Raw genomic sequence first — 16,134 nt, 5'->3', positions numbered from 1 at the left:
GGCACTGAAACTATGTTTACTAGCCATTCTCGGTATACAGTTACTTCTAGGAATCATGTTTTGAATTATTTTATAACCTTTTCTTTTATCTCCAATATTCATTTTTTCATTCGTCTTAACCTCTATTTTACTGGCTTCGTGTCTGAAAGTATAGGGAATCTGTGTAAGATCATGTCTGTATCTAACCTGGGCATGTATTGGTACGACCAGGCAAACACACCTTTCTATCATAAAAAACTCTTTATGTTCTACTTTTTGTTGCTTAGATTAGAGAGAGCCTATTTGAACTAACTTTGGATCTTCTACAGTCCTAAGATTGGCAGGGTCAATTTCCTCGACGTTTCGTTTGACACTCATTTCAAGGTGCTCAACAAATTTTTGCATATCTTTGGGAGCATCTTCTTCTCCAAATTCAAACTCCTCTTCAACCTTAAGATGTTCAATCGAATTCAGCCTCTGCAATGTCAGTCATTTTAATTGCATTATTTGCTAAGAGATTATTTTTAAAAGCCTTTTGGATTTGAGGGAATGTAAAGTCTCCGATATGATTTTGGGCCAAGGTCGAAGACTCACTACGCAAGCTAGAGTTTTTTTTTTCTTCCTCTTTGAAGGCCTCGAAGGTTAGTGTACCTTGCACAGCTTCTAGGGAGATCGGTGTCTCTGACCAATTGCACAAAGGGGTTTTCTCCTTTGGTGGATAGATCGACCTCAGGTTTAATGGGTTCGATAAATTTGTTTGATGGATAATAATGCAATGCTTGATGAATTTGAAATGATCATCACTTTGTAGTCATCCTCGTTACCAAACAATGGTGGAAATGCATGATACGATAGTATGAATGCAGGTGCATGCAAAGCACCTCAGATTGTACCTACTATAGGAAAAGGTTTAGAAAGAGTACAAAAAGTACCATCACTATAGATGATGAATGGTGGAAGATTGGGCAAGGTTTTATGCAAGAAGTATAGTGTGGAACTGGGTTTACACTCCATAAATTCGAGTCTCAGCATTCAAACTTGGATGACCTTGACTCTATCTTTTTTGTTTGCAAGATTTCCCTGTTTTTCATGGTTAGTCTGAATCCTAAGCCAAACAATTGGGTTTTTTTTTTAGTTATGGGTTGGGTGATCCCTTGCAGCTTCGGACCTTATCCTCTACCTATGATAAGTGAAGTAGATAAAAAAAAAGGGCATTTTTCAACGGGGTTGGTGTGCATACATGATGGATGATGAATGAAAGAAGGAAAGAATAATATTAACTAATTAATTTATATATGGGGAATAAGTGGTGTCCGCTCTCTTTACATGGATCAGAAGGTTATGAAAAAAGAGTGGTAGGCGTGACCTTAGCAGACTTAACCTTGAAAGCAGGGTTTTTATTGGCCCATCTGACTGTAGAAAACTAAAAAGGGTGATGGAAGCGACCTTCTTGGATTGGTCTATTCTCTGAGTCATGATTTTTTACTGTTTACTCTGTAGTTGGAAGAAAAGGAAAATGGGTGATGGACGCGACCTTTGCAGCTCAGTCTAACCTTGGAAGCATGGATTTTTACGGCCTACTCTGACGATGGCTTTTTAGAAAGATAGACGCAACCACAAAGGGTATATTGCCCAAGGTGGCACAAGTGTTCGAATACTCAACCGGGGGTGTAATAAACTTGACCATCACAACTCTTTGTCTCGTCTTAAGGGAAGATTTTTACTACCCAATCCCACAGGAACTTTCAAAAGATAGGCTCAACCTAAAATGGTATATTGTGTTAAACTATTAGTTGTTAGTATTGATCGAGTCTTTAGGATATGTTTCTGTTAGTTGCTTAGTGGTTTGAATAATCCCTATTCTTAGGGAGAAACTGTTTGTTTCCTAATCACTAGGCATGTAAAATGTGGGCCGTAAATTTTTCTCTGTTATGTTATTTTTGTAAATCTATATATAGCCAGTTCAGCAATTTAATTGAATAACAAGAAGAACTATTCTCTTGACTTCTTTTGCGTTTACTAGAAAAGCAACAAAGAGTTCTTATCAAGTGGTATCAGAGCCCCATCACAAGGGCCTGATTGAAATTAAGAAACAATAGTCTTCTAAGGTATTTAGTAACGAGAATATGGTGACTAAGAGTGGATTTGTGCAACCAGTGATCTCAAAGTTCGACGGGCATTATGATCACTGGTGTATGCTCATGGAGAATTTCATGCGATCGAAAGAATATTGGAGTGTAGTGGAAGATGGGATTCCTGCAGCAGCAGAAGGAGTTCAACTCACTAAAGCATAGAAAAAAGGTGATTGATGATGCAAGGCTGAAGGATATGAAGGCAAAGAATTATCTCTTCCAAGCCATAGATCGATCGATCCTGGAAACCATTTTGAACAAGGATATATGCTTTTGCACGAGTGCTGCAAGCGCAACGAAAAGCTCTCCAAAAAGAGTTTGAGATGCTGAACATGAAGGTAGGAGAGTTTGTGAACGAGTACTTTGCTCGCACTCTTGCTGTGGTCAACAAGTTGAGAGCCAACAAGGGAAAGATGGATGATGTAGCAGTCATTGAGAAGATTTTGAGATCCATGACAACCAAGTTTGATTACGTGGTGTGTTCTACTAAGAAGTCAAATGATTTGGATGCTCTTACCATTGATGAATTACAAAGTAGTCTTCTAGTACATGAGCAGCGTATGAAAGCTCATGTTGTGGAAGAGCAAGCATTAAAGGTTCTTGGAGAGTCTTCAGCAAAAAGAGAACGAGGTCGTGGTGGAATTCAAGGATGCGAAAGAGGAGGAGGCAGACAGAGCTTTGACAAATTCATTGTTGAATGCTATAACTATCATAAGCTCGAACACTTTCAATATGAATGTCCAAAGAAGGAGACAGAAGCAAGAGCAAGTTATGTGGAAAGTGGTAAAGAAATGTTGTTGATGGCATACGTGGATGACAAAGAAGCCAATAAAGAAGAATTGTGGTTCATCGATTCTGGATGCAGCAATCACATGTGTGGCAAGAGAGAGTTTTTCTCGGATTTTGAAGGAAATTTCAGGGAGAAGGTGAAATTGGGAGATAATTCAAGCATGGATGTGATAGGTAAAGGCAATGTGCGAATGCTGGTGAATGGTTTTGTACAAATTATTACTGGCGTATTCTATGTTCCAGGATTAAAGAATAGCTTGATAAGCATTGGTCAGCTAGCTGAGAAGGGACTTACAATTCTCATACAACAAGGAACATGCAAAATTTATCGTCCTAAGAGAGGGCTAATTATGGAGATTACAATGTCCTCGAATCGAATGTTCAAGACCTTTGCTCAAACACAATTGAAGGAGGAAGCTTGTTTCAATTCTTTCATGGAAGATCCAACTCAACTTTGGCACTACAAATATGGTTATCTAAGTTTCAGTGGTCTGAAAATTATTCAACAAAAGGGAATGGTGAAAGGACTGCCTTGTCTTGAAACCTCGTCGAAGGTATGTAAAGATTGCTTGGTGGGGAAGTAACATAGAGACCCATTTCCTAGGGAAGGCACTTGGAGAGCTTCTCAAATTCTTGAATTGGTGCATGTTGATATATGTGGACCAATCAGCCCTATGTCCAATAGCGATAAAGGGTACATGATTAGTTTTACTGATGATTATAGTCGAAAAGTTTGGGTTTATTTCTTGGCTGAGAAGTTAGAAGCATTTATTACCTTCAAGAAATATAAGAATCGTGTTGAAAAAAATATTGGTTTGAGTATAAAATGTCTTCATACTGATCGTGGGGGTGAGTTCACATCACTTGAATTCACTAGTTTTTGTAGTGAGAATGGTATTCGAAGACAACTGACAGCTGCATACACCCCTCAACAAAATGGTGTTGCGGAGAGGAAGAATCGAACTATCATGAATATGGTTCGAAGTATGCTTTAAAGAAAGAAGATTCCCAAAGCATTCTAGCCTGAAGCTGTGAATTGGACAGTTCATGTTCTCAACAGGAGTCCAACTCTTGCAGTAAAGAACAAAACTCCAGAAGAAGCTTGTAGTGGATTCAAACCATCAGTGGATCACTTTAGGGTGTGTGTGTATCTCATGTTCATATTCCTGATTGCAAAAAGACAAAACTCAATGACAAGAGTGTAAGATGTGTTTTACTTGGAATAAGTTAGGAATCAGAGGCATATAGGTTGTATGATCCCATATCTCAGAAGATTATAATAAGTAAAGATGTGGTGTTTGAAGAAGACAGCAGCTGGGATTGGGATAAAAGTCATGAGAAAGGTATTTTGATTCACTTGAATTGGGGCAACAAAGAACCAGATGCAGCTGTTGGAAATGAAGGTGAAGCTGAAACTGATGAGCATATTGAGAAAACTGAAATTGATGGTTCAAATGGGTCAAATGAAGGCAATTCATTTAGCTCAGGTGAAGATCCTTCCCTTGAATCTCTTGAACAAAGGTCAAGAAGGCAACTAAGTTGGATGAGGGATTATGTAAGTGGAGAAGATTTATCTAAGGGAGAAGACATGGCATATTTAGCCATGTTTGCAGCAAATGATCCAGTTTTATTCGAAGATGCACTAAAAGATGCAAAGTGGATATCAGCGAAAAATGTGGAGATTGAAGCTATAGAGAAAAATGATACTTGGGAATTGATGAATTTGCCTATTCTGACAAAGAAGGTTAGTGTGAAATGGGTGTATAAAATGAAACTCAATGAAAATGGTGAGGTGGAGAAGTACAAAGCCTATTTAGTCGCAAAAGGTTATACTCAAAAACATGGTGTTGACTACACTGAGGTTTTTGCACCTGTAGCACGATTGGAGACAGCTCGATTGATAATTTCTCTTGCAGCTCAAAAAAGGTGGACGATTTTTCAACTAGATGTCAAGTCAACCTTTCTTCATGGAAGACTTAGTGAAGAGGTTTTCGTCAAGCAACCTCCTGGTTATGAGAAGAAAGGTAATGAACAAAAAGTGTACAGGTTAAAAAAGGCTTTATACGAACTAAAACAAGCTCCACGAGCTTGGTATAGTCGGATAGAGTCATATTTTGCTAAGGAAGATTTCAAGAGGTATCCTTATGAGCATACTTTGTTCATCAAAGCGGGAGAAGCAGGTAAAATTCTAATTGTCTATCTCTATGTTGATGACTTGATTTTTACAGGCAATGATGAGCATTTGATTATTGAATTTAAAAATTCTATGATGCATGAGTTTGACATGACAGACCTTGGAAAAATAAGATATTTCCTTGGTATAGAAGTAATGCAAAGACCGGAGGGTATTTTTATCTGTCAAAGGAAGTATACACACAAGGTGCTAAAAAGGTTTGATTTGGATAAATGCAATTCAGTCCATAATCCAAGTGTTCCAGGTTGTAAACTTATGAGAGATGAGAATGGAGCAAGGGATAGTAGTCGCTACAGGCAAGTAGTTGGCAGTCTAATGTATCTGACTGCTACTCGGCCCGACATTATGTTTGTGGTGAGTCTTCTGAATAGATATATGGATCGTCCCATAGAGCTTCATCTTCAGGCAACCAAGAGAGTGTTGAGATATCTAAAAGGGACTTCTGATTTTGGGATACTTTATAGAAATAGAGGAGATGAGAAGCTGGTTGTCTATACAAATAGTGACTACACTGGAGATTTAGATGACAGAAGGAGTACTTTAGGTTATGTTTTTCTGTTGAGTTCAGGAGTTGTTTCTTGGTCATCAAAGAAACAACCAATAGTCACTTTGTCTACCACTGAAGCTAAGTTCATTGCAGCAGCTTAACGTGCTTGTCAAGCAGTTTGAGTAAGGAGGATTTTGAAGGGTTTTAATCATGTTCAAAATGATAGTACAACGATCTTTTATGACAACAGCTCAGCTATTGAGCGTTCGAAGAATCCTGTATTACATGGTCGAAGCAAGCATATAGATGTCAGGTTTCATTTTCTGTATGAGCTTACAAAAGATGAAGTTGTAAAGTTGGTCCATTGTCACACTCAAGAACAGGTTGCAAACATAATGACCAAACCATTGAAGCTTGAGATGTTTGTGAAGCTGAGAGATTTATTGGGGGTCTGCACAGATCCAAGTATAAACTGAATAAATTGGTATTTAGTTTAAGGGAGGATGATGAAACTATTAGTTGTTAATGTTGATCGAGTCTTTAGGATCTATTTCTGTTAGTTGCTTAGTGGTTTGAATAATCCCTATTCTTAGGGAGAAGTTGTTTGTTTCCTAGTCACTAGGCATGTAAAATGTGGGCAGCAGATTTTTCTTTGTTCTATTATTTTTGTAAGGCTATATATAGACAGTTCAGCAATTTAATTGAATAACAAGAAGAACTATTTTCCTGACTACTTTTGTGTTCACTAGAGAAGCAACAGAGAGTTCTTATCATATTGCCCCAGAATCTTGACTCGACATTCGCATCTCGATCTTGTCTTTGGATGGATGGGTTTTTAATGCCCAATCCTTTTTGAACTTCGAAGAGATAGACTCAACCCCAAACGGTTTGTTGCCCAAGATTTTGACTTGATATTCATTAATTAGTCACGTCTTCGCCGATATGAATTTTTATTGCCCAATCTTTTTGGAACTTTGAAAAGATAGGCTCAACCACAAAAGTTTATTAACAAAAGCAAGAAAGTTGCGTAGTTGGGATAGTGGGGGTGCTTATAACATGCAACCCTTTTACAGAAAGATGGGATAATTTCTTCCTCCCTAATCTTCAAAGTTAGGATAAGCCAACTCTGGTGCAAACTAGTCAATCATAAAATCATCTAACGGCTTCACTTTGTTCAGAGGAGTGATCGGCGTGTCTATCGGACTGCCTGGAAGGGATGCTAGAGTGTACATTGGACTGCTTGGTATGTCAATAGGATTACGCAGAGTAGGAGTTGAGGTTCCGGTAGGTATGTAGATTGGGTTGTCCAGAGAAGAGGCTAGGATATTTGGGATCCTATTAGAGGGATATCTTCTCTTGAGCCACTTTAAGTGGGTCTTCATTGGCCCCACAGGGGTCTTTGCCTGTCCAAAAGTGAGTTTTCCCTTGTCAACTAAATTCTAGAAAACATGTTATAAGGCATGATACAAAAAAGTGTGGTGGCCGGTGGATCCTGTAAGCTTAGCGGAAGATTAAGCATTACTTCAGTTGCGCTCCGAATATCTGAGTTGTAATGAGGGTAAAACTTCTGCTACGTCTGAAGAAATGAGAGCAATGTTCGGGGTGAATTGGGTAGGGATTCGACAATATTAGGGTACATTGGGAAATGGCTCGGGTAATTTGGGCGGGGGTTAGACTTTGTGGGTGATTGGTGGATCAGGTTTGAAATTAGGAAGGTTGGATGAATATGGGTTGGGCTTTGAGATTCGTCGGGAAGAGGTTTGTCGGGTTGTCAAGAGAGCATTGTGGCTTCCAAGTAGACAAAGAAAGCAAAGGAATGAGTGAGAGTATGTGAGAACAAAAGAAACGAAGTTGAAAGCTCAAAGGTGTGTGAAATGAGGGGTGCACCCCCTTTTATAATGTTGGTGAGAACAGACTGATCTTGAAGATCGATATATGACTTGTCTTTTCAAATAGGCATGTACGCAATAGGGGGAAGTTTGGGATGGTTGATGGGTCATTCCAGATTTACCCTACCGATGTTACAGGTTGGTCTGGATTGGTCATGGTAAAATCAGATTGATTTGACAATGTGATGGTTGAGAATGGTTTGAGCAATTAACTTTTAGTTGGGTTTGACTAATGGGCCTGGTATTAGTTTCAAGAAGGTTTAATAGGTTTCGAAGGATTGGAGTAAGTTTCTGGAACTCTCGAGAAAATTCCAATTTTTTAAGAAGTTGGGGGGATTGGGACAGGGATTTGCGGGGAAGATGTTTGGGACTTAGAAAGTTTGTACGAAGGTTTGGGAAGGGTGTTGAACTTCTAGAAAAGCTTGGGAATGTCTCTAGGAAAAGACTAGTGTTTCCTATTTGGATGAGATTTGAGTGTCTGGGTTTTAGGAAGGATTTGGGAGATGGTTTAAGGGGATCTAGAAATAGTTTGGGGAGGGTTTAGGATGGTTCAAGGGAGAGCTATTTGGCTTCTTCTCTTCCCACGAACTTCTCGGGATATTATTGCAGTGAGGAAATGTTGCACTGTTTTGTACCTGGAAAGATGAGTGCGCAATCTTGGAGTACTTATAACTTGTATACTTGCACTACTTTCTTTTAATTACTTGCTAGATGAAAAATGGGTGATAAATTAATTCTATCAGACTTGTAACTTTTGTGGTTCTAATTATTTCAGATTACGCTTGTGATGGGACTATTGGTGATGAGCCGGACAAAAATGCTTAGTTAATATTTTATTATTGAATCTTTTTGTTTAGGCTATATATGTTTATTTTAATTTAAGGGTGGATGGGGTGATGGGAGAACCTTTTTATTAAGTTAATTTAATTACTTTTGAATATGGTAGTTGTGATTATTCTTTTTATGTTTGGATATTGGTAAGGTATTTAATGTATTTTGGGTTTAATCCTTTTAATTTGAATAGCTAGGGGTTTCATGGAAATTTTGGGATCTTATCAAAGAAATCCAATAGCCCCATTCATAGTTAATAAATTCGCGATTGATTCTTGAATTAGACACAAATTATACGTATATTACTCTTCCCGATCAGAACTGATGTTGGATTCAAAGATTCAGATTAATTCGCGGATCTTTAAATCCCAACGACTAAATCGTGATTTGTACATATATTCTGTAAATATTTTATTAAAATACGTTGTATTTCTCTGTTCTCACTTCAAAACTCAAGACTCAAGCGAGGGGAAGAAAAACCCTAAGTTGAAAATCACCCCCACCGACCCACCATGGAATTTATTCGTTGGCCGCTATCATCCGATGAAATTTCCGTTTACTTCGTATTAATAACTTTTTAGAAACGACAAGAATTTTTCTTTTTATTTAATTAGGTCATGGGACATAATGATTTTGACATTAATTAGTATATTATGTTTTATACTTTTTTATTTATATTGATTATTAGATGGATTAAAACTAAATCTTTAATTATGAATATATATTTTATTGGATGAATATGAGTGTGGATTGTTTATTTGTTTATTTAAGATATTTTTAATTTAAATATTGATAATTTGATTAGTAGATTTGAATTATTAAGTCATATCATATGTTATATACATTCGAATTTTTAAAAATTTTAAAAATTGTTGGATCCGAATCATTCTCGAACTATTTCCGTATCATATTTTTACCATCCTGCATTTTTTTTTTTTTTTTTTTTTATTTTATTTTTTACCGAATTTTTGAGCGAACTGGTTCCGAATGATACCCGATTTATTTTTATACCGTTTTTTCTCCATCCACCGAATTGCTAACTATGGCCCTGTCTTCTTTTGCTACTTGCAAATTTGATTACCATTCGAGAGAGGAAGCAAATTTGCTAGCTCAGTTGGGAGTGATAGGTAGAGATTTTGTTTTGACTGAGGATAACTTTTCCATTCCTCAAGGGCTTTCTAGAATTATGCATGATGATTTAACATGTAATTATTTTCGATAATTTAATATAAAAAAAAAAGGGGGGGAGGTCCTTCCTACTCCAGCTTACCAATAAAAACGGAGAGTATATTCTGAAATTTTAAAACATTTCTAAATAGATAAAGTGTCAAAATTTCTAGGCACATTTGAAATTATATAAAATCCTAGTAGATATCCCACGAAACACATTTTTAAATGCAAGAAAAAAAAAAGCAAAATACTAAGAAAAAAATGGAGAAGGTTGTTTACTTAAGATTGAAGTAGCAGAAATAGTTGAAGTTGGAATCAGACCTATGTATCTCCTAAACATTTTAAACAAAGGAACCATTTTTTATTCTTTGGGAAAAGTCGAAGATGTTACTTTTCAGACGAGCTTTAAAAACATGACTCATCCATCATAAAACACTTCATATCACGAAAAAAAAGTACAAAAAAATGAAGAAGAAGAAGTAGAAATAAAGAAAGAAAAATAGGGAGTACCTGAAAATGGGTCGCAAAGAGAAGGCAAAAGTTGTTGGAACCAGCCAAGTTGAACAGTCAAAGAGTAGTTGGAGTTATATCTATTTTCATATAAACTGTTGTCCAATGCTGTAGCTCCTCCAACAGCGAAATTCACTCCTTTCTTGAAATCTTGGCGGTTTCTGGGTATCAAATATGGAGGCAATAATGGAAGCCCGAGAGACTGGGCTGCATTAACAAGACCACCATCATCATTTAGGCCATTAAAGTGACAAAGAGAGATCTACAGATCTCACTGAACCCAGAGATTAAACTAATAATCTATTTGGGAATTTACTGAAAGTCAAGGTATTTTTTTTTATGATGGGCATGGGTTGGTTGACGTGAAGAACCTTAAAACTTATAAGGATTATAGGAGAAAAATGTTTCTAATTAATCATATTTCTAAAAAAAATTTAATATAAATTTATTTGATTAAACAACTTGCAAGTCTTTGAGTTGAGTGGATTCTATTGACATCTGATCTAAGGGTTGTTGATTCACTTCCAAAGGTACTTTGAACCAAAATCATTATATTTTTCGGTTTTGAATCTTGATTATTTTCAGTTCAAATTCCGATTCTAAAATAAGTGGAATTGAAATCAAAATTGCCAAGAATTACAGGTACCCATCGGTTCTAATTATCAAGAATTGGATGAGACAAAAAATTCATCTAATGATAGTAGAATTCTATATATATATTATTTACATGCAAATCTTTCTGATCACAAAATATGAGAAGTAATAGAAATAGAGGGCCTAGAGATCCTCTTTAGTAGGATTCCTATCTATCAAGGCTTCCTACTAAAACTTAAAAAGTATTTTCTATTTCTAATTTAATTGACATTAATCATTAATTATTGACGTCTCTACTTTATAGAATTCATGTGTAAATCAAATACTCAAAACTTGTAGGTCAATTCACAACATGAAAATTAGAAAATTTGACAGGACAATTTGTTGGGCCAAGGTCCACGAATTTTAGTAATTGAATTTCGACAACCCATGATTGTCAAAAAAATTTATGTTCCCCGATTCAATGGCTTAGAACTGTCAAATTTTTCCCACCCTCCATTAATTTGACAATTTTGACCCGTTGAAAAAAAAAAATTCGACACTGAAAATTTTGACCTCTTGGTCTGTCGAATTTTATAAAATTTGACAGCCTTGCACCGTTGAATGTGGCATTTTTTTCATGTTATGATTGGGCCACATGTTATTGAGTTCTAATAGGTTCTGGTTAGATAAGACCTATTGATATCTCTCAGAAGGGTGTCAATGCGTACCCATTTAACCGAAAACTCTTGTTTCGGATCCGTATTTTCAATACCCGGCTAGAATAGGGTCTAATAGGAATCAAACCAAATAGGAATTGGAACCAATTGGTTTTACCCAATGCATATCCACAAGTATTCGGAACTCATTTATTTTACCATTTTTTTCTTATTAAAAATGATTGAAGATTAATGTACCTTTCAAGGTTAATAGATATCACGTAAAATTTTTCATGTTTTCATATAAAGTTTGTATTCTGATGTTAAATTTTTGTCTTTCATATAACTTTATTACTTGTAAATAAAGATACGAATTAATGTTTTTTCAAAAGCTTATTCATCTTCAAGTAATAAATTTTTAGGAAAGACAAGTCAATTTTAATTTAAATATATAGTTTATATGGAAACTTGGAAAAGTTTATCTAATATTATTGACTTCAAAATATAGGAAAGCCTTCAACCATTTATTTTTTAAAAAGACAAAAATAATTTGATTCTAGATACCTGTGGATACCCATTGGATAGAACCAAATGGGTTCCGATATTTCTATCATTTGGTCCATTTTAAGCCTGACTCTAAGAGGATATAGACTAAAGAGATTTAGAATAGGGATTTTTAAGTCGATTTTAGTTAAAATAGGGGTGTTAAGGTATACCCATTTAACTAGAACCAAAAACCTTGTTCACAAGCCCCAAGACAATCTAGGTAATATGCCGCCCTGTTTGTTTCTCTCCAAAAGAAATCAAAGAAGCATGACCAGAACGAAGATGGAATTTAATAGATATTACGTACATAAATTTTTTCATGTTTTCATACAAATTATGTATTCTAATTATAATTTATATATTTCCTATATGTTTATTACTTTTAAAGAAGATGAATTTTAATTTTTGAAAAAAAAGGTTAACTCGTATATTTATTAGAACACTCCGTAATTATGCTATTGATGCTTGCAATAATTTTTAAATGGTATTTTATAATAATAATAATAAACACTTGTATATAAAGCAATAGAATATTGTCATCACTAGAGCTTTTTTGTGTTTTTTTATTCATTTGTTAAAATTTAGAATCAACGGGTACTTGTAGATTTGGGTCCCCCCACCCCCAAATTAAATAGTTGGGTGAATTATCATTTCATGAGCTAAATTTGATGAATTTCCGATAACTCGCTGTTCATTTTAATTATCAAAACGTGAATGATAATGAATCCGGAGGTTTTAAAATGATTATTTTGCAGGTTTAAAGTGACTCGCAAAAAATAGCAAAACCTACTATACAGTCATGTTAAACATACAAAATTGTCACTTTAAACCTGCAATGTAGTCCTTTCAAACCTCCCAATTCGTTACGTTCATATTTTGATAATTAAAATGAACAGTGAGCTGGAATCGTAAATTCGTCAAAAGTTGATCACATTTTCATAAATATGTCATGGTTTATCTCATTCATGACGAGATGACTCATCTGAGAAAACTCGATCTCTTCCCTGGATGAGACGCGACATCTAACTGACAATTAAAACAAGAGTGCTGATTTTGTAACTCAACCTAGCATAATAACTCAAAAAGTCACGGACGTGGTATGTGCAAAGAATAGTAGATTTTTTGCCTCAGGTTACAGAACTGCACATGATTATGGAGATGTGCAGTTGTGCATCGCAATGCAAAAAGTCTACAGTTCTTTGCACGTGCCACATCGATGAGTTTTTGAGTTATCCTGCCAGGTTGAATTAGAAAATCATTACACTTGAAACAGGGATGGGGACTCGGAGGAAGATGCCTAAATTACCCAAATATTTATCATGCATGAATAACTACATATATATATATATATATATAAACGTACCAATAAAATCGATAATTAAACGGCCATCGGACCTCCGACCGGTTGGATGATGAAAATAGGTCATTCCATAGGGGAATCGGCTTTTAGAGGAAGGATGATCGCCTTCTAAGTATAATAAGTTTCCTGTGTCTGCAAGTGAATCACCAAAGCTGAAGATGGAGGAGTAGCAGCACAACACTGGACCAGCAGTGTTGGCTAATAATACAAGAAGAAGTTTAATCAGAGGATACAAGGCCATTGCAAGGACACAGAAGAGAGTTTGCTCATTCTGGGCCGTCAGATAAACTAATATGGTGTTCTCCTTGGGAAGATGGTAAAGCGTCAAATGATTGTAGAGTTTTTTTAATAAAATATTAGTTTGGTGAAATGTTGATTATGGAATCTTAGACTAATAGCAAACTGACAAATTTAATTAATTAATTAAAAATAAAATAATAATAAAAAAGAAAAGTGAAATATGTTGACTTTTGGGTGAATTACTATTTCGTGAGCTGAGTTATTTATGAGTCAGGCTCAGTGTTCATTTTAATTACCAAAACATGAACAATCACGTTTCCGTTAAAAAAAATTCAGAATGAAATGACTATTTCACATCACTTTAAACCTACGACATAGTCACTTTAAAAACCTCCAAATTGGTTATGATTCACATTTGGGTAATTAAAATGAACAGTGAGTCAGAATTGTAAATTTGTCAAAAGTTGATCACTTTTTCGTAAATATCTCCCGACTGTTTTATTTTAAATTTTCATGCGTGATCCAGTGAAATTTTTAGTGAATCTTTGAGACAGAAAAACTTTCCTCACTAAAATTTCAAATCTTATCAAGGGAAGTTGAGCTCAACTGGATTACAAAAGTTGTAATATATTGCAAAAATATACAACACCATAGCCCCCTAGATTTCAAGAAAAAAACTCATATGGAAAAGAAAAAAAAAATTTTGATGCAAGGTATTGAAAATAGAACACTACTAAACTCCCAAATTTAAAATTAAAATTCAATGGTGAAAAATATTATTTATTTATTTTTATTTTTTTCTTAAAATTTTTTCCTCAATATTATTGTGGCATCGGATCATGATTTTGTATTCAAACTAAAGATTATCACGGCAAACCTTGAGAACAAAATTGGATTTGGCAGAAGTTGAGAACAAAATAGTGCATTTTTTTTTTTTTTTTTAAGAATTAAAAAACAATGGTTTTTGGCAAGCGGTTGAAGTGTTCGGAAATACTAGAAAAGATATTACTCTAGCTAAGAATCTGCAAAAGAGGGCAGTTTGCTAGAGCATTTCCATTATTACTTCTTACAAGATTAAGTTCAAAGACATGAGTTTGAAATAAAAAGTTGGTACCTTAAAATTTCGTGCACTACATTAGATCAACCTAACCTCCAAGAGAGTACTCATACAAAGATTTTAATTTGAAAAAAAAAAAAAAAAACCCTTGGATGATGAAGGAGATTTACGGGATTTGAAAATAGTTCGGATGCAACATCTGGTCTCTAAATCTTGGAATTTGTAAATTTTTTGTGTTAAAAAACTCTTGGAATAAGGGATTTTTCACTTACATCAACAAATCAAAGAATTTATCAATAGGTTAATTACGGAATATTATAGGATATTTATCCTTTATTCTCAAAATATTATTTTCTTTAACATTCAAATCTAAATGACAATGCATGAATTTTTGGGAAAAATAACCCATAAACATTATTTGTATGCGGCTCTCACTCGTTGCCCCCGCCTTTCTCAAAATCCACACTTTGTTTAGATTTCCATTTTCCATGGAAAATTTTGAAAAAAACAAAAACAAACAACAATTGAAAATGGAAATTCAGCCCATTTTCCATGGGTAGTCGAACGCATCCTAATAAATTTGGGGTCTAACTCAAAACCAATGGACAATAAGTGGAGAGGCCTAGGAGCTTATCATGAGAGAGACGAAGCAATTTGTATCGGATGTGGGACTAAACTCAACATGCCCCGACACGTGTGAGCCGGACTAGCCAAAGCATGTGGAGATAGGAATTGGGTGACGTGGAGGAGAGAAAGGTTCACTCTGATACCATGATAAATTTGGGGTAAACCAATTGGCAATGACTGGTGGAGAGGCCCAAGAGCTTATAAGGAGAGAGACAAAGCAATGAGTGACCGATGGGGACTAAACTCAACACACCCCCACACGTGTGGGCTGGACTAGGCCAAAACACGTGGAGAAATGAACTGGGTGATGTGAAGAAGAAAAAGGCCCGCTTTGATACCATGAAAAATTTCGGGGGTCAACCCAAAACCAATTGGCAATAAATGGGGAGGCCCAAGAGCTTCTAAGGAGAGACACAACACATCCTTAGTGTCCGATGTAGGACTAAACTCAACACATCCTAAGCCTTCTTTTTTTTCTTTAAACACAAGTTGGATGTGTTTTGAGAACATGTGGGGGCAATGAGCATGACCCTTTGTTTTAGGGCTTTTCCAGCCTCACCATTCAAATTGACCATCAATCAGATGGATAAGATAACATGAAGTGTTCCTAGATAAGTATTTCTTTTCTACGGATTTTTTTTTTTTTTGCTAGTCAAGCAAGAAGTTATATTAATGAAAAAGAAATTATAAACCGCCTAGTTTTGCACTACGTGAAAACGGGTAAATTCGATGCCAAGGTCTATCAAATTTGACTAAATCCAAGAAAATTCAACAAACCTAAACATCGAATTGAGCCCTTTTCACCTAATGTTAGGAAATCCATGTTGTCACCGATGCTTTGTTTGGTTCGGATTATCAACCTGATTTTTTCATAATCAGGAATCAAAATCCCAGAGAATCAAAAATAGCTCTCAAGTTGTTTCTCCTAATTCTCACAAACTATTTACTTATGATATTCTTGAAATACATCTTGCAAAAATAATAATAACAAATGTTATCAAAATAATAATGATAATAATAAAAATAACTAATAATAATAGCAATATAATTTTAATTAATTATAAATGTAATTACAATTAATAACAATAATA

At 35.3% G+C, this 16,134-nt stretch overlaps 1 protein-coding gene across 1 annotated transcript in view; it reads right to left on the bottom strand.

Moving 5' to 3' along the window:
• Window positions 1-13,440, bottom strand: part of LOC147387697 (GDSL esterase/lipase At1g31550-like) — a 31,250-nt gene extending 17,810 nt beyond the window's left edge. Inside the window, exons 1-2 of the mRNA XM_086420859.1 lie at window positions 13,123-13,440; window positions 9,982-10,188 (exon numbers count right to left, since the gene is read on the bottom strand). Of these exons, the coding sequence (XP_086276985.1) occupies window positions 9,982-10,188; window positions 13,123-13,360 (445 nt within the window). The 5' untranslated portion in view covers window positions 13,361-13,440. The remainder of the gene's footprint in view (window positions 1-9,981; window positions 10,189-13,122) is intronic.
• Window positions 13,441-16,134: the final 2,694 nt, after the last annotated feature.

The sequence above is a fragment of the Akebia trifoliata genome, chromosome 13 (genome assembly GCF_017979445.1).
Source record: "Akebia trifoliata isolate Shusen 1 chromosome 13, ASM1797944v1, whole genome shotgun sequence".
NCBI classification, from domain to species: Eukaryota; Viridiplantae; Streptophyta; class Magnoliopsida; order Ranunculales; family Lardizabalaceae; genus Akebia; species Akebia trifoliata.
Note: the sequence above shows the minus strand (reverse complement) of the source record. Positions and strands in the feature narration are given on the sequence as shown.